Source organism: Mixophyes fleayi, chromosome 10 (assembly GCF_038048845.1).
Source record: "Mixophyes fleayi isolate aMixFle1 chromosome 10, aMixFle1.hap1, whole genome shotgun sequence".
NCBI lineage: Eukaryota > Metazoa > Chordata > Amphibia > Anura > Limnodynastidae > Mixophyes > Mixophyes fleayi.
This window is the reverse complement of record NC_134411.1, coordinates 25,995,393-26,015,209: the sequence shown is the minus strand read 5'-3', so window position 1 is coordinate 26,015,209 and position 19,817 is coordinate 25,995,393. Positions and strand designations below refer to the sequence as shown.

At 42.8% G+C, this 19,817-nt stretch overlaps 1 protein-coding gene across 3 annotated transcripts in view; it reads right to left on the bottom strand.

The window, feature by feature from the left end:
* Positions 1-19,817, bottom strand: part of LRP4 (LDL receptor related protein 4) — an 86,074-nt gene that overhangs the window by 52,640 nt on the left and 13,617 nt on the right. The window contains exon 1 of one of the 3 annotated variants that reach the window (XM_075188175.1): positions 15,769-16,383. The exons of 1 other annotated variant lie outside the window; for it this stretch is intronic. In XM_075188175.1, coding sequence (XP_075044276.1) covers positions 15,769-15,865 — 97 coding nt within the window. In that variant the 5' untranslated portion in view covers positions 15,866-16,383. Of the gene's footprint in view, positions 1-15,768; positions 16,384-19,817 lie in introns of those variants that run through there. One more of the 3 variants, XM_075188173.1, reaches the window with a different exon arrangement.

The window sequence follows — 19,817 nt, the reverse complement described above, 5'->3', positions numbered from 1 at the left end:
GGTTCCTAGTTCCATTGCTCTTCCTGTAACCGAGTCGCCTTTCTTTTAAACCACGGTCTCATTGTTGGCGAATCCCCGGGTGTTCCGGCAATCAAGAGACATAAAAAAAATGTTTATTGTATGGGAGAAAAATACGCTGAATAACTCTATTTTGCATAAAATTCAATTAATGTTACAAAACACTTTTCAATTCCATCTTGGCTGACAGATTCCCATAGAGGAATTTAAATAAATTAAAAGCACAAAGTGGGCAAATACAGCAAGCTATTTCACATTAAATCACAGAAATAAAGCAACGCACAAAATAAAACACAGCGACACAATAATTTGCTAAAACCTGAAAACAGTAGCTAGATGGTATGTATTTTAACCGAGATAAAGTCTATATTTTTAAATTGCATATTAGTGCCCCTCTCCTGTTAAATTTAAAGAGCAGTAACAGGAATGATGTATTGACAAAGTTTTAGCAACAGACCCACCACTATATACTTAATTGCTGTTAGTGTTTACACATAGGTTCTAATTCATACTTGCCAACTCTCCCGGAATGTCCGGGAGACTCCCGCATTTTGTGAGAGTCTCCCGGACTCCCGGGCGAGTGTGGCAATCTCCCGAATTCTGCCCACTTCACTAGGAAGTGCCCCACTTCCTAGTGAAGTGGGCAGAATTAGATCCCAAACGCCGCGATTCCCGGTGAATCGCGGCGTTTGGCCCCGCCCCCGCTGTCAAATGACGCAATTTGCGTCATGACGTCACAGGGGGCGGGGCCGAAATGACGCGATTTCGGCCACCCCGCCCCTTCACGCCCCCCTCCACTGGCTGGCTCCCGGAAGGGAGCTGAAGAAAGTAGGTAAGTATGTTCTAATTGACTTCTAATGGACCCCTGGGAACAATGCTTTGGTCACATGGAAGTGACATCACAGTGCCAACAGACCTGTATCATAAAAGATCCATTCCATGGGGTAAATCCCCAAAAAGGAAGTTTTAAATAACAATTTAAAAGGAGAACAAATGCATGATTACCATAGGGCTGTAAAAAAGAACCAATATTTACCTCATTATAACAATATTTACTTCAGTATAACAATGAACTTTTTGTTCCACCCCATCCCAAAGACAAACAGGGGTTGTGTTATTTGACTACTTGCATTCGTCTGCATGTGGAATTGGGGTATATTTAAGACGAGAGAACGGTGCTGTAGATTTTAATGCAAAGCAAAACCACGACAGACATAGGGGGCCATTTATTAATAGGGCCGAGTTTGCATCTAAAACTTATCGCTGCAATAGAAAATCACGTACTGCCATAATATATCAGCAAAAGAGCGACAGCCTTGACAAAATTGGCCCAAAGCAATACGAATTAACTCTGTTCACACATGCACAGCAGAACGGACTTGGGCTTTCAGCTCCAATCATTTAAAAATACATTAAAAAATTTAAACAGTAAAAAATAATGTGAATAAAAAGATGTAGCAGTTTTGTCATTTAAAGCAAGGAAAGACAGTAGGATTTTCTTCCACATGAAAATGTTTTACTTTACTTTAGTTTCACTTAAAAAGGTTCTGGCTACCTCCATTGTGTGCAGGCCACAAGTACACTGTAAAGGCATTCATGGTAAACAATTGCAAACTATGAAAATAAACTGGTGTTAAAATGATAACTCAATACTGCCAATTGTCAATCCCTGAGGGTAAGGCCATACAGGTGCATGGCCGTTTATCAAGAAAAAGTGTCAGACTCCCCCCCTACGTCTCCCTCCTCCCCCATTATTATACTACAGAAAATACACCACACGCCCTGATGTACCACTCAATGGTTTGGTATTTAGTATTTTGATACAGTTCAGACCATATAATAGAACGTGTAACTTATCTGCCTTTTTGTGCGTTCTTTTGCGTAAGGACCGGGACTGTCAAACGGTCCCCTCCAGATGTATATACGGTCACCTATTATGGTAGAGGACGGAAACACGCCTACAAAGGGCTTGTTCATATCTATCCGCTGTTAATGTGCTCTATCCACTTGTAAGAGCATTAAAAAAAAAATAATTAAAAAAATAAAATAAAAATAGAATGATGTTGGGCTTTCTCTTTTAATGCTGCATTTCAAATTTTTATTATTATCTTTAGATTTCTAAGGCGCCATTGGTAAAAGCACAGCGCATTGAGACAAAATGCATCACTTAAACGCTTCTGAAAGTTCATGTATTTAGAAGTCCTTAAATGGTAAATACCATTGTTGAAATTTCTTACATGACATCTATGAGACAGACTGGGCTCACAAAGAGGTTGGTGATGTAACATTTTAAAACTCCTGTGGTGTTAAAAATACTAGCGTGAAGGACTGCTCCAGGCGAAACGCAGAACGCTGCGGCTCTGCGCACACAGCGAACGTGACAGTGCACCGCTACACTCTGCACTCAGGAGACACCGCCACAAAATAGAACACCCAGGTATGCGTAAACGAGGGAAAATATGAAGTGCAGAGTGGAAATGGCCATACACCCCTTCCACACGGCAAGGAACAGACCTAGAGCGCATCCTTTCCACCCCTTCATCTTATTTCAATAATCTTGCTCCACAAATTGAGATCTAGTTTTTGCACTGCTCACACAGACGTCATACTTGACCAGGAGCGCCCTCACCCTGCCCAACACTACTGCCTCCCACACAAACACAGTTTAGCCACCAGCCAGGGCTGCCAAGAGGAATTCTGGGCCCCCGTACAGCAAGTTCTTGGCGAAGAGGGCGTGGCCACACCAGGTTGGTGGCTTCTCCTCCCATTACACTGGCAGGCAGGGCCCCCCAAACAGGCCCAGTCCACAGTACTTTGTACCTGCCACCCCCTCTCCACAACCCCATCATCGGCAGCTACAATTATTATTCCTTACTAATCAATTGTTCCCCACAACACTAAGGGTCTGGGTCATTAATGAAAGTAAGGCAAAAGAAACAAGTACATCTTCTGCGGGACAAACCATGTTACAATGCAAGGAGGGTAAATTAGTTTATTATTTTGCACATAAGATAAATACTGGCTGTTTTTTAATCTAGCACACAAATACTTGATATCTTTATTTTTACACTGAAATTTTAAGTTGATCTAGGACATGCTCTATCCCAACTATAAATCTGTCCCCACATTTTAAATTTACCTCCCCCTTCAATGCGACATGTTTTTTGCCCAGGGGCAAAGTTACTCTTTTTTTATGCTTAGCTCTCCTTAATGACTCAGGCCCTTAGATTTAAGCTCAATTGGGCAGAGCCATATTTAATCCCTGTTTCATACCATTGTATGTTATTTATTTGTAGGACCACCTCAATGGGCATTTTGAGATTTGTAAATAACTTTGCGCAGATTCCTTGGCTACCTGGAATGAGACATTTTATATGGCCGTTTATGTATATATTAGAACTGAGGAATATTCTCGCACGAGATATCACTGTAATATACAATAGAAATATAAACTGCAGAACGCACAAAAAGCAACACAATTTTCTCAAGGTATGTTTCAACAACAAGGAAAACTTTAGCGCGTGACACACTCGCCTTTCTGTACCCAATAAACAAGCTCCACCCACTTACTGAACGACCATGATCAATATAAAACGATTCACAATGAAACGTACAACAGACACAATAAAGGCAATACATGCCGTGAACATTTGTAGCTATTTCTTTCACGCTTTGCTTTCAAATTCTTAATAGATTCAAAAATCTGGCCAATTATGGTTTCCATGACTATTGGTTTAACATTGGCACTAATGAGAACACAGCCTTCTGCTTTATTAGCTTAATACATTCTCCCAGATAATAAAGAACAGTCCTGTTATTTAAAGGACATCTTCACCTACCCCCAAATACATTAAATGGGGCATCCCCCAGGATTTGCAGAGGGGGCGTGACAACATGCATGGGGATGTGGCTATAATTTTGGAGAGGTATTTTTAGAGAGCTCTCCAACTCTCCCTATCCCCCTAATATACATGGGCACTGCTGCGTGCACTACTGTTAGTAATGTGCATGCAGCTCCCTCTTTTCGAGCAGAGCAGTTTGAAGCAGGGGCAGGGTCCAGCTACCTCAATTATACAGTGCCCCAGGCTTGGAGGGGGGTTTCCAGGTACTAGTAAACCCCAACTCAGTTTGCCTATGTCCCCCCCCCCCCCTCCATTATCTGTATCTGAGAGCCGGCTGCTCGTTTTTATCGCATGGGGAAACCAGCGCACTACAAGCAGTTAATAGCTTCCACAAAGCTGGATTGTAGAGCCATGGACGGACCGAATACTCCAGCGTCAGTCAGCTCTCGGTAATACGGGTATTTGGGGAGCATATTTAACAAAAGCTTCAGTTAAAGGTGGACTAACCCTTTGACATGTACCTGTCAAGGATATCAATATTTACTAGAGAAGTGAACAGCTGCTGTCTCAGGAATGTTGGTTTAGATACAAGATGGCAGCTACCATGGGCAATGAATACACTTTACATGGAGGTTTTGTTCACGTGTTTCAATACCGATCAATCGTCTCTTGTTCCGTCTGCAATTCTGTTGGTAGCAGATAATTCAGGACATTTTGCAGGAGTGTTAAAGTCCAAGATCTTGTTTCCATGAAAAATCCAAACATACTAACTGCTTCTTACACTGCAACAAGACACATCTCAGCCAACTGCCATTACCCAGTTTCCTATCTTCTTTATTTTAAATTTTATTTACATTTAATAAAATATATGCCATGCAGTAGTTGTCAAAATAAGCAATAAACAAACATTATGCTAACACAACCAATCAACAATTACTTGTCATGCGAGTCCCATCATGGACGGTGGCTCAGTGGTTAGCACTTCTGCCTCACAGCACTGGGGTCATGAGTTCAATTCCTGACCATGGCCTTATATGTGTGGAGTTTGTATGTTCTCCCCGTGTTTGCGTGGGTTTCCTCCGGGTTCTCCCGTTTCCTCCCACACTCCAAAATACATGCTAGTAGGTTAATTGGCGGCTATAAAAAAAAAATTGACCCTAGTCTCTCTCTCTCTCTGTCTGTGTGTGTGTGTCAGGGAATTTAGACTGTAAGCCCCAATGGGGCAGGGACTGATGTGAGCGAGTTCTCTGTACAGCGCTGCGGAATCAGTGGCGCTATATAAATAACTGATGATGATCTTGTTTTTTTAGTTCTTCAAGCTTGGGTCGTGGGGGTAGATTTGTAAATAAACACATTCCCATCAAGTTCCACTAGGTTAGGTAGATACAACCTCGGCTATCTTCATTCATCACTGTTAGTTGAGCTGCTGGCGCTCTGGGAGCTTCTAAGAGCCGCCACAGCCAAATCACGTCTTAGATCGTATAAACTGCTGACACTTATTCTGCCCCTGTAGAGGATAACGCAGTTTAACACTTGCTTTCTGATGGACCACGAATTAACTTGTGGTCACTGGAGTAACCAGCGTAGTCTTTAGTCATGTCTTCGAGTCTGTTAAAGATATTACATGACTTTCTGGCTTTTCTGCATTCCAATCTGTTTAGCGAGACTAACTCACAGATTTGCAGAGAATTCCTACAACAGCGGTCATGGATGTGTAGCTGTTACCACATGATTGTCTGTACCAATTATTAAGTTGGAGATCATCTTCTCCTTTTAATTTCAGGCGTTGAGGATTACGATTTTAGCTCTCTGGTCGAGTAGAAAGATCAAATCTTGCTCTCTGTGAATCTGGAATCTCGGATTGTTTTACAACTTCCAGGGCAAATAACTGTGGTTTTTCTTTCTTGGAAGCTAGGGTTATCTACATGGAGAAGCAGGTACATCAATGTTCCATCATTACACAAGCAACTGGAGTAGCCCTGGCCAACCTGTGGCTCTGTGAAACTACAAGATCCAGCATGCTTTGCCAGTAGATATCCAGCCAACAGCTGGCAAGGTCGCTGGAACTTGTAGTTTATTAATACCAGGAGAGCCAGGCTCTGACTACAGTAAAAATGGCATCATAATCTTTACCTTATTTTTTTTTACAAATTTCATTTTCAAATTCTGAAGCCTTGAATCTGAGAACTTTGGACCTCACAGGCGCACTTGGGGATAGATTTACTAAACTGCGGGTTTCAAAAAGTGGATATGTTGCCTATAGCAACCAATCAGATTCTAGCTGTCATTTTGTAGAAAGCACTCAATAAATGAAAGCTAGAATCTGATTGGTTGCTATAGGAAACATCTCAACTTTTTCAAACCTGCAGTTTACTAAATATACCCCTTGGTCTTAAAAACAAATTTGCCTCCTACTGCAAGCTTCTCTGTTGGTTATGAAGTCAGCAGCTTTAAACCATTCCTATTTCTTGTGTCTAGGCAATCTCTAAATCTCCTACCACTGGTTTGGGTTGTAGTGCCGTTTGAACCAGGAGAGGCATTGGCTTCATCTGTGCATTTTTTAACGAAAGGTAGAGGCGATACTATACTCGTCTGTGGCTTGTGTCTTACCATTCACATAATATACCCCTGGCAAACTTGTTGTTTACTTGAGCAAGATACTTTAAGGGGGGGGGGGGGGGGGGGGGGAATTTGGCACAAGGTGCTGTGATGTGTCTCCAGAACAGTCTGTGGAGACACATCGCCTCAATGTTTTTACTCAAATCTCTGCTCATTTTCCCTCGCGTCCCATAGAGATGCAAGGAGTAGCAATGTTCTCAGCCAGACACCAAGTCGATGTCCGGTAGCACCTCCCGTTTAATTGAATTCCTCCTTAGTTTCTCCGGTACTTGGTGGAAGTGTAATGTCACTTAACTCTCCGAGTGCTGCGGTCCTGATGGAAAAGATGGAGAGGACCAGGTCAGTTCTCCCCTGCCACTAAAACTATTAGTGTCACCTGAATGGTTTGGGTCCCTCCATTGTCACCCTCTCACTCTGCACTATGGGAGAACCTTGATGAAATTTGGCCTTCACCATAACTCCAAATTGTATCTCCGGCTGCGGGACGGGGCCACGTCACGATGGGGGCAGGACCACACACACACTGGGGCAGGCATAGCACTTTGAAGTGCTAGGCTAACCCATACTCCGCTCGCTTCCAAACGTCATTTGCGGCACCCGCTACCTGTTGCTGAGCCAGAACAGCGGTGAACGACACAACTCCCAAATCTCCGGCGGGACAAAGCTTTCCCGATCAGGATAGACCCCTCAAATCTGAACTGTCCCTCCTAAATTGGGACAGTAGGGAGATATGCCTTCACAGAGGTGTATCTGAATTGCAAAGATTAATGCAGTGGAGCGTTAGGTCTGGTTCACCCACTGTCATATCTGTCCTTTGCCTTAGTCAGCTGATACAATAACATTTCAAATTCCAGGCGCAGTAACTATTGGGACGTTCAAATGTTAAAGGCAGCGAGCAGTTTGTAGCAAAAGTAAAAAAAATAAAGCATCAATTATAAACGGAATATTTTTTAGTTTTAGATGTTTGTGTAGTATACCCTGCCAATGTCACGTTTGAACCTGAAATATTACTACATAGAACTATTACGAACCTCACAAAGTACTTTGTGATAGAGTTTTAAAAACAGGGAGATAAAAAGTATAAACAAACTCCACTCTATAGCCTATATGTAAAGCTTGGAGCATAGACACAGGAACATTGACAAGCCTAGATACACATAATTTCTTTGCCTCGTTTTGTTTTTTGCCCCCTTTTGTTTGTCCTTGTCTACTGTACCTTAAACATGGCATTGTTCTAGCACTGTGTTTTGCGGGTGTTTTCAGTTTACCAAATAAAGCACAAAAAAAAAAATATTAATGAAAAAAAATGGCACTTGGCTCGCACCTGTTACAAGAGCCGGAAATAAAATCATAATGAAATACCATACTCACTAATGACTACATCTACAAAGTGGGTGCTTGCCAGCAACGAGGATTACAGTGAAAATCATCACCCACTAAGGATCTTCCAAAAGTGTGATGTACGCAGGGTAGAGCGCGTGTCTAGAAGGGATGGGACCAGTGTCAACTCTTGTGTGCCTGGTACATCAATAGCGATCTACAATCTGGGATCTGCAGCCTGCTCTAATCTCACCAATCTTCTAAACACATCCTAACCTACTGAACAGGACCCAAACCGGTAGGGAGCATTAGGCAAGCACTTGCTTCTAATTATAATGCCAGTATATCCTGGGGCTTAACATCTAATTAAATCATAATATCAAGAAGCACTCCAAATACTTTATAACATTAGTTATGTTGATTAAGAAGTCCTTACATGACGTCCCCTATCGCTTCACTTTCTAAGCAACAATTATGCTGCCTAGAACTCTCACAACTTGTGGCTCTCCAGCTGTGGTGGAACTAGAAGTCCCAGGATGCCCTTCCACACATCATTCATCCATACCCCACCCTCTTTAAAAATACAAGACCTTAATCACTGGTGGGCAACTTGTGGCTCACCAACTGTTGTGGAACTACATGTCCCAGCATGACATGCGGCCTCTAACTGGTAGTGCATGCTGGGACATGCTAGTTACATAATAATGGGAGGAGTCACAGTTTACCCAAGCCTGGTCTAGATATTTAAGCGTTGGCTATATAGAGGAATATACAAGTGGTATAAACTTTATTTCTCCCCAACTATATATCTGAATACAGTATATACACAAGAACTTTGGGTTATATTTGCACGCGAGTAAACACAATGTCCATCACTTCGTGTTGAGAGTATTCATTATGAGCATGCAGCTAATTACATTCCTGTTTGATGAACGAGGGCACCATAATTACTAGGCAAACAAAAGGAAGCACAACTAATTATTGCGCTGGGGTCTTCAAGACTGGCAGCACAAAAGACATCAGTAGTACATAAAAACTCTTGTCTTGGGAAAAATAAAACTACATCTCTTGGAAACCATTCTCAATATTTGGTCTAACTCTGTTATACAGTATTTACCCAGTATAGCTATACACCACTATTACATCATTTTGTTACATTTCGCAGTAACTTCTTCCATGTGATGGAATTAATCGCTATAAATTGTATGGAAAATAATTGGCAGCAAAGAACTAGCCAAACAGCAGATCATTTGGAAAGGACATACATCAGTTATAATCTATATAGAGCTCTGAATTCATAGGTGGACTGTAACGCTCAGCAATTATAGGATGACAAAACGTGTTAGGTGTTATTGTTCAGTCACTGGTTGTCTCCGTCTCTCATACAATAATGGGGCTTATTTAAAAACAAGGCAACGTTAAATAATGGCTTTTCAACCAATCAAATCATGACTTTCAATTTTTAGAAATGACAGCTATAATCGGATTGGTTGATATGGGTTGGGCAAGTTGGGGTTTATTCATAATCTGGGGCAATATTGACAAAATTAAGAGCTAAGAATAGGCAACAACTGTCGCATTCGGAACACCAGACTTATTAACAAAAATAAAAACAAATACTATACTAAATTGCATGTTAAAATGGGAACAAAAAGATATTACTATGTCCTGTGAGGCACTCTTGTCCTAATTTATACAACCAGCAGTGTTGTCAATGCCCTTCCCATTTATGCAGATAGTAGGAGAGCGAATTGCAATGTTGGAGCATTGAAACCTTCGGAGGAACCCGCCAAATCATATTAAAGATGGCCGAAAAGTAATGTGAACCTTGAATTTTATCTCAAGAGCCTTTAAGGTTTGTAACAACGCTAAAGCTGGGTACACACTACAGAAATTTCAACCAACTTTTTATGCCGAGCAATTTTACATGCGACCGATGGTCCGATCGCTCGGTCCATGGACTGCATACACACTAGCCTTGTTTAGGACGATAAAGGGAAGAGCGGACGTCCCTTTAGCGACTTTTTACAGCCATGTTGTCGTGAGCAATGTAATTTCGTACTCACTGTTGTGGATTGGTCGGAAGTTTATACACACTACACAACGGAAACGAGATTGGAACGAAAATATTAAACGGTACGACCAACCAAATGAGGCGACAATAGTCCATTTGGGCAGACCATCGTGTCACTGCACACACTGACCCGACTTTTGAACGAGCGGTCGTATGTCGGCTGATTGAGACAATTATTGGACGAAAACCGTGTAGTGTGTACCTAACTTTACATATTGCTTTTTCCAAGCAATCACACTTATTCATATGTGTCTGCTAACATTTGGATATCTCAATGATGCCACTGGTTACTAGCGAATTGTTAGGCTGTATTCTCACAAATATTGGTTCACCGCACACAGTGGCCGTTTCCACTGTGTGTGGGTTATGGGTGCACATCACCCCATATAATCACACTAAAATGGTCACAAAAAGGTAGTGGACACTTGTTATCACCTACAAGCTTGCTAATAGTTGTGCAAGCATAATATATTGTTAATGCTCTACATAATATTCTTCGTAACTGCACCAAATCCTATAGCATCCTTTCTGGAGTATGTGAGTCAATCAAAGCAACTTAACCATCTTAGCTCAAGCAAGGGCAACCTTGTCTCTTGTGATATTTAGCGGTCCTGGATGAAAGGAGCTTTGCCCTCCTGTCACACAGAAAAAGACTGGAGTCTCTTAACCCTTTGTTTGTGCATCAACGTGATTTGGAGTCTCTCTCCCCTCAGGCACTAAATGGATTAAACCAGATTCCATTCTCCTATGACAGCAGTGCATACTAAGGTCCCCACCCTGGGGGTATCCAGAGTGGAGGAATAACCAATTAGTAGCCACGAGAATGAGCATGGTTTACATATGAATGGGATATATTGGTTTGGGATAGTCCTAAAAAGCGTGGCCTTGCTTAGGTTCCCTTGGGATTGGATTGAAAGCCCCTGTATTTAGCTGCCAAATCTGGTCAATTAAAGAGGTTTCACAGCTTACCAAGACTAAAGCGGCTTCCAGGTCTTTGCATTAATTATAAAACGGTGTAATTAGCCAGCTGACAAAATAAGGGATGTTTACCGTGGTTACCTATACATCCATCAAATCACCAATCGCTTAGTCCCTTTCTATATTCACACTTGTAATCTGTCTGCATTTAGAAAATCTGTAAATCAGTTATGAGGAATCTGATATACACTTCAAGGGCAGGATGTGTCCCAGTAACCATTAAAAGGGCACCACATTACCCAAAATCTCAGTAATAATTTAAAACACTACATTTAATCAACGAAAGAGACACCTATCTGTAATAACATATCAGGGGGCATTTTATTTGGGCAGCACGGTGGCTTAGTGGTTAGCACTTCTGCCTCTCAGCACTGGGGTTATGAGTTCAGTTCCCGACCATGGCCTTATCTGTGTGGAGTTTGTATGTTCTCCCCTTGCTTGTGTGGGTTTCCTCCAGGTGCTCCGGTTTCCTCCCACACTCCAAAAAACATACTAGTAGGTTAATTGGCTGTTATCAAATTGACCCTAGTCTGTGTTTCTGTCTGTCTGTCTGTGTGTGTTAAGGAATTTAGACTGTAAGCTCCATTGGGGCAGGGGCGTGTAAATGAGTTCTCTGTACAGCGCTGCAGAATTAGTGGCGCTATATAATTAATGATGATGATGATGATGATTTTACACAAGGGCTCCAAACTATAACAAACAAAACTGACACTGCAGGAAGGGACCACAGATGAAGGATCGGAGTACCACCTTTTGCCCATCACTGCTATAAATTAATTGGCATGCTGTACTCTTGCTTACCAACGGACCACAGTGTTAGATCGAGTTTTCAACAATATAAACAAACTTTTTAGACGGCAAATGGTTTTGAATAAGTGTTCAAAAAAGACAGTGTGGTAGATAAGCGGTCACAGCAAAAACCGTTAACAAAGACCGTATTGACACTCGCTGGAGTAGGGAGCACATGACATTATCAGGAAGTTTGAGCTATGCTCTGGGATCCACCTTAGACATTAGCAAAGACATATGGACTAAGCAATTCCATAGGTAATCGGGTTATTTTGAAAAGCAATGCATTTTAATGAAGGCTTTTGCTCTGTTAAATATTTGAAAATGTTTAAATGTCAGTGCCAGTATAATGCAATCCATACACCAAAAGTGTAAATGTACAATAATCCATACCAGTCAGTCATTAAAAGCCTTTGCACATTAAATACAAGCAAAATAATGAAACGCAATTGGTTTCTATTAGTTATTGAACAGTTGTACTCTTCGGGTAAATAACCCCTATATACTTGTTGACAAATTTGCACCAATTTTGTAAATTTTTAGCAATCCTTGAATGAAAGAGCGCTGCACAGTCACTCAGTCAGGTGGTCCTGCTCCATAGAGACCAAAGCAGCGGCAAAGTTGGTCAACTAGAGGCCTCCAGGGGCGAACAGAGGATTGTCGGGGGGTTTCCCCCCCGACCCCCAAAAAAAAAAACACCCCCCGCGAGAGCTGCTGCGCATGCGCAGCACCTCCGTTTCTTCAGCGCTGTCCTATACAGCAGCCGCGGCGCTGTCTAAGAAGCGTCCGCGGCGGTGCTGTATACACTACAGCACCGCCGCGGACGCTTCTTTGACAGCGCCGCGGCTGCTGTATAGGACAGTGCAGCTATAGCGGCCACTTAGTTAGCGCAGGGGGGGGTTTCTGGAGACTCAGAAACCCCCCCTGCGTGCGCCACTGGCCTCGGATATATGCAAGTGCCGGGACTTTGCTGAATACAATGAGTGGTGGATCCCCCAAGGAAGGGTCTACCAACCAAAGCACTACTCCCGGAAGAAGTGAAAGTCCCTGTGAACTGCAGGCTCCTGAGGTCAGGTACAAAGATGGCTGCCTCAACCTTTTTCACCCGTACATAATGGTACTTGCAGTGGCCAAAACGTGATATTTATTTATTAATTTGAAAGAAATGTTAACAGTTTCATAATTTTGCTACTACAATAACAGTTATTCACCAGTGGTTGAAGTGGAAATTTAGAAGTGTCGGTATGGCATACCACCGTATACACCCCCACTTTGACCATCATCACCATGTATTTATATAGCGCCACTAATTCCGCAGCGCTGTACAGAGAACTCACTCACATCAGTCCCTGCCCCCATTGGAGCTTACAGTCTAAATTCCCTAACATACGCACACAGACAGAGAGACTAGGGTCAATTTGATAGCAGTCAATACACCTACCAGTGTGTTTTTGGAATGTGGGAGGAAACCAGACAACCCAGAGGAAACCGACGCAAACACATGGAGAACATACAAATTCCACACAGATAAGGCCATGGTTGGGAATTGAACTCATAGCGCCACTGCTGTGAGGCAGAAGCGCTAACCACTAAGCTTGTTTTTTAACAGACTGCAAGTCGCTGCATAAGAGCAGGAATATACTCTGCAGTTTGACTGACTAAGAGTACAATCACATCTCAGATATATAACTATTGGTAACTATTATCCATTCTTTAAAATAAAGCCTCTTGCCTGGGTTTGATGAAATATATTGCTGATGTTTACATTTCAAAGGCAATTTCTCCCCTGCCCCTTCGAAAAGGTCCACCGATTCCTAGATTTGTCAGACTGGCTACTGAATTCTGTGTCACTTGACAATTTCTTTATACCGTAATGGCATACATGTTAACTTGTCAAACACAGCCAATAGTGTACTCTAGGTGGAGATGATTAGCTCAAGGATCCTGAGATTGTGTAGGGCTCTGGCTGGAACATTTGACAATAACGAAAGAAAATAATCCCAAATTAGCCCAGTTGTGATGAGCCACCCAACACACACACACACACACACACACACACACACACACACACACACGGGAACAGAAATGAAGAGCAGCCCTGCACTCAGCAGAACAGACAAGAAACAAATTGTATTCAGTGCTCCCTGAGGGTACGAGGTGCCCAGCACAAATGCCCCCTCGGCCTTGACCCACTACAGCCAATGAATATGCACATTCTTAAGCATTAACCCATGCTGGGTACCCTGTAACAAGAGGCAGCATTAGAAAGCCATTGCAGCCTACATTTAGCCATCAGCGTCAAGTGTTCCATGTGTGTCCAGCGGAGAACTGGTCACCCCTTATAATGTCATTGGCTACAAAGACTTTCAATAGCTTGGTCCATTTCTAGCTAACCATTGATGGAAGCTGAAGGTTTGCAAGGGCGATTGAATACTACCCTATATTCCACTGTCAATTTCCTGGTCATCGAAGTCCAGTTTTAAATGTCAAACTCAAATAACACCGAGGACAGTTAGGATTTAATGACTGCATTTGATTATTGCCATTTGCTACAAAAAAAAAAAAAAACACTGACAGAGCAACTATTCCAACAGCAAAATATTAGTAAGGATGCGTTTTTGTTATAATTGACTATACAGCAAAGAGCGTGCAGAAAATGTACCCCAAATCCACTCACTATTAGGACGGTCTGTTCCGTCTTGATCACGTATTATCATCAACCAGTCCAATGAACTAACTCAACTCTGTCTTATAAAAGAGCAGACTTTATACATGAAACCATCCAGGTCACAGCAGCCTCACTAACATTACAGAGAGCCTCTGACACCACTACGGTTAACTAGTTTTCCATGTAACGTTTCAGATGTTCAACGAAAGGTCTAGACACCTATGCGGAGGTCCAAATGCGTGACTGATACTAGCAGCATGCATCGCCATCCTACCAAGATTGATGACACCAAAATACCCAGGAATACAGCACACTGTAAGCAAGTCCTGACTGACAGAGGATCTTCCTGGAATCTACAACTCATAATGCCATCTGTTAAGTAGCCCCCTGGCAAGAAAACAGTTATGTAGAAAATACATTATGTACACAGTCATATGCCTTATATAATGGGTGTATTCAGTTTTAGGGCCGTGGGGGTAGAAGGAAGCGTTGTTTCTAGGAGGCAGATTGAGTATAAAGAGACATGGGGTGATAACAGTACTTATGGGCTCACAAATAATGAGTTCAGGTACTGAGGAGCGAATATAAACACGGCACAGTTGTTTTGGCGGTGTACACACTCCAGGCACTATAGGGGACGCTGAGAAGGAGTGATAAGGAGCACCACACTATGATGTGGGGACACACTGGGCACAGTATGAGAAGTGGTCCCAGAGACACATTAGTGAGAAGGATTCCTACAAGCACACTGAGCACCTTAGTGAGAAGGGTCCCTATGGGCACCTTAGTGAGAAGGGTCCCTACGGGCACTATACTGAGAAGGGTCCCCTATGGGCACCATACTAAGAAGCGTCCCTATGGGCACCATACTGAGAAGCGTCCCCTATGGGCAAACTGGGCACCCTAGTGAGAAGGGTCCCTACGGGCACCCTAGTGAGAAAGGTCCCTACGGGCATCCTGGGCACAATACTGAGAAGGGTCCCTACGGACACCATACTGAGAAGGGTCCCTATGGGCACCCTACTGAGAAGGGTCCTTTATGGGCACCCTACTGAGAAGGGTCCCTTATGGGCATCCTACTGAGAAGGGTCCCTTCGGGCACACTGGGCACCCTACTGAGAAGAGTCCCTATGGGCACACTGGGCACCTTAATGAAAACAGACACAACAGTGAAGAATATTTCTAAACACACTGGATACAATAGAAGATAAAACGCATTTAAAAAATTTTGGGTACTGCAGGGAATAAATTTATACAGTCCTTACATTACAACACACCAGATGGATTAATTTTACAGCCCTACAGACACAACTGAGCGCATAAGTAAAAGTTACTAAGGAAAGCATGGCGCACCGTAATAGATATTTATCAGTAATTACACAGTCAGAGAACAGCCCTTGGTGGCACCCCGGGCAGCCGGTTGGCTATGGCACTGCCAGCAGCGCTTACAGGGCACTCACCTGGCAGACACAGAAGAACCAGCGCCAGATAGGATCCCTCCAGCAGCCTCATTCCCTCCGGATCCGCTCCCAGTCTCCCCCGAACTCGTCCTCTCATAACACCCAGATCCTTCCAGCAGATACCGAGGCAGCAGGTGAGAGTCTCCCTAGATCCACAGATAATAAACCAGATCCCGCAGTCCAGGTCTCAGGAGGGTGATCAGCGCCGATCTGTCATTGCCAGATCCTCAGATCCCCGGGTGCAGAGAGCTGCTGGTGCCATCAGCCGTGCAATGCCCATGTAGTCACCCTGCCTGCCCCCGTGTCCTCGGTGCCCTGCTGGAGATCACCACGGCCCAGATCCCTTTACCTTGTGCTCAGTCTATGCTTAGTCTGATTGACTGTAGCTTCCTCTGCAGCCAGTCACTGCCCCTCTCAGTGGCACTCTAGTGTTATCTAACCAGTGTGGTGCCCTCTCTCTGCCCACTCTGCTGTCTCTCTCCTCACTCTGCTGTCTCTCCTCCCCACTCTCATTCACTGCCTGTCTCTCACGTTACCCAGTTACACTGTCTCTCTTCTCTTCCCCCCCCTCTGCGCTTTACTTTATTCTGTGTCCTTCTCCCCTCACTGCCTCCCAAGCCTCTGGTGGAACAAACCAACTGAGACAACCACAGGGGGGGGTAACCTCCCATTTGTCTCCCACATTGACCTCAGCCACCAGCAGATTTACAACCAAGGCTTCCGGAGGAGCTTTAGGTGGAAGCCCCACTGGTTGTAAAGGGGGGGAGGTGGTCCCCTAATGTAGGGGTCCTGTGTCACTCAGCCAGAAAGTGAGAACCCCTCACACCTGATTCTGGAGTCCCACAGTCGCCTGTTGGATCTTTTTACAAACTTGTAAAGACTAGGTGAATGGGACACAATAGCATGTAATAATGAAAAACATACTGTGGGCTATGTAAAAAAAAATAAAAAAAATCCACAATAACAGCATCTACAAGAATATGGACAGCACATGGGAGGCTATTATTTGTGTATATAGCACCAACAAATCAAGGAGTGCTGTACAAAAGCAGCACTCCTGTTCTATATTTCAATATCACATTCAAATATAGAACAGTATAAATGACAGAGATGAAGACTGAGCTTACACTCTGAAAAAGCAATGTGGAAGCAATACAGTGAACAATTAATAATAGCATATGGGGGGGGGGGGGGGCTATGCACCAAAAATGTGCAAATGTATTTTATTAGGGTTGAGTATACTTAATACACCAACACTTTGGCAAAGCAGACATGGAGTGTTATTTACTAAGCTGGTGCCAATGTACAATAACCCATAATTACCAATCATTAATTAGCTGTAATGAACAACCTGATAGACTTCAAGGCTCCATGAGCGGCCCTTTAACCTTTAAAGGGCCGCACGTTACGCTTTGTAGTAAGTTAAAACAACGTTTAATTAAATAGATACCAATCTGCAATAGCATATCGGCAGGCGTTTAATGTAAGATAAACAAGTGTTACAAGTTATGGCAAACAAATCTGTTAATTTAATGTGACTTCTGGGTGACCAGATTTTTCCACCAGCTTTTGATTGTTAGTTATAAGGCTGAAAACAGGAACGACACTATTTGGTAGAGGTTTCTATCCGTCAGCCAGTTGTGCTTCTTCTTTTTAATGTGTCCCCATGACACATGTGTAAGTGGAACCATAAATAGACAACAACCTTGTGCATACCAGGGTCTGCCTAAACATTCCTTACCCTGCTTTAATGAAGCAAGCAGGGATCACCAGCTCTTTCCTGCGGAGGAAGGATAGACAGTAAGGTGCAGTCTACACCTCCCTCTGATCTCAGATGTGATGCTAGAGATGGGTGATCTCTCCCTGTGTTGTGCAGTGGGGTATTACGTCACGCCCATCATCATCATCATCAACATTTATTTATATAGCGCCAGCAAATTCCGTAGCGCTTTACAGAGAACTCATTCACATCAGTCCCTGCCCCATTGGAGCTTACAGTCTAAATTCCCTAACACCCACACACACACAGACAGACACAAACTAGGGTCAACTTGTTAGTAGCCAATTAACCTACCAGTATGTTTTTGGGAGTGTAATAGGCAATGAATTGGTTGTTATGAGATGTTGCAGAGTTGCCCTGGATTAGTAATTCACACCCATTGTTGCATTATTTTGAAAAACAAATATAACAGTTTTATTCTGTATGAATACATACCTCTTACATGGACTTTTAAAGTTTTTTTTAAAATTTTGCTTTGATTTTCACGATAAAAGGGATGGCTATTGAACTGCAGACTTAGGGGTAGATGTATCAAACATTCTAAAAAGGAAAAGTGAAGGTGTTGCCATAACAATTAATCAGATACTAGCTATGATTTTCTAGAGCAGTGTTGGCTAACCTGTGACACTCCAGGTGTTGTGAGACTAGTAGTCCCAGCATGCTTTGCCAACATATAGCAGCTTATTGCTGAAAGGGAATGCTGGGACTTGTAGTTTCACAACACCTGGAGTGTCACAGGTTAGCCAACACTGTTCTAGGGTGTACTAGATAAATGATAGCTAGAATCTGATAGGTTGCTATGGGCAACATCTCCTTTTCAGAAGGTTTGAAAACTCTAATACTTAGGGGCCTATTTAAGATTTTTCTATTATTGGCCCATTAAGTATCATCTGTCATGGCAACAACGGCAGATGACTTTTCGCAGCAGTTTACTATAGAAGTTATGTCTGGTAAGCGCACCCGATAGGAGGCTGTCCCCACGATTACTTTTTTTCTAATGACCCGGAGTTTTTACTGTGCATACGCAACCTCTCAGTGCAGGAGAGAGCAGCAAGGCTGACAGAGCAGGATCCGAAGATCCTTCTCCCTCGATGCTCTCCTCATAGGACAGAATGGCTAATGCCATCTTCAGGTGGCATTAGCCATCTGAGGTCAAGCTTGACAAAATTGGCCACACCGCTGACCCCATTGATAATTATGTGAACTGCTGGATTGTGCTATAATTTGACTAATGCATGAGCGATATCTCCAATATATCCTACATTAGGCTTTTCTTAAAATACTATTTTACTTATAAATGCCTAAACCTGTTTCCGCATGGTTTAGAGCTTCCTAACTTGGCTCTTTAGTGACTTGCCCAGATGAATGTTGCCATATGCCTATTCCACTCCATCCTACATCCCAAGCCAATGACTCCAGTAAATAGATATGTTGCCCTGGTAGCAGTAATTAATAATACAGTAGAAATTAAGGAACGTAGCGGATGAGCCACCAGTTCTGTTTTAGCCATATATCCTATGCCTGGTATATTTTCTGTGGTTTGGTGGACAGACATGGGCTTTTCTGTTTCCCCTTGTTCTCTATATATAGCACAAGACAAGAATTACAGTGGCTCCCAGTCAGTAAAAGATAGGATTGCAGACATAATATAATCTAGTAAGTATCATCATCAGCATCACCATTTATTTATATAGCGCCACTGTACAGAGAACTCATTCACATCAGTCGCTGCCCCATTGGAGCTTACAGTCTAAATTCCCTAACACACACACAGACAAAGAGAGAGAGATAGACTAGGGTCAATGTTGATAGCAGCCAATTAACATACCAGTATGCTTTTGAAGTGTGGGAGGAAACCAGAGCACCCGGAGGAAACCCACGCAAACATGGGGATAACATACAAACTCCACACAGATAAGGCCATGGTCGGGAATTGAACTCATGACCCCAGTGCTGTAAGGCAGAAGTGCTAACCACTGAGCCACCGTGCTGCCCATAGATGTATATGAATAGATGTATGTCACATGGAGTGTTCCCTCTGTACTTTATAAATACTGATTCACAATAGCCTGATAAAGTTTGTCAGTAAAATATATTACATAATTTCTATTTAAAAACAATATTTAGGAATTATTATATGATATGTCTTAGTTAAAATGTAATATAAATGGTTACGTTTTACTAGACTGATTACACATCAAAGGATTATGCAAGAGTCAAATTACCACCTTTCCTGTGTTATATAATCTTACAGATATCTGCTTAGATC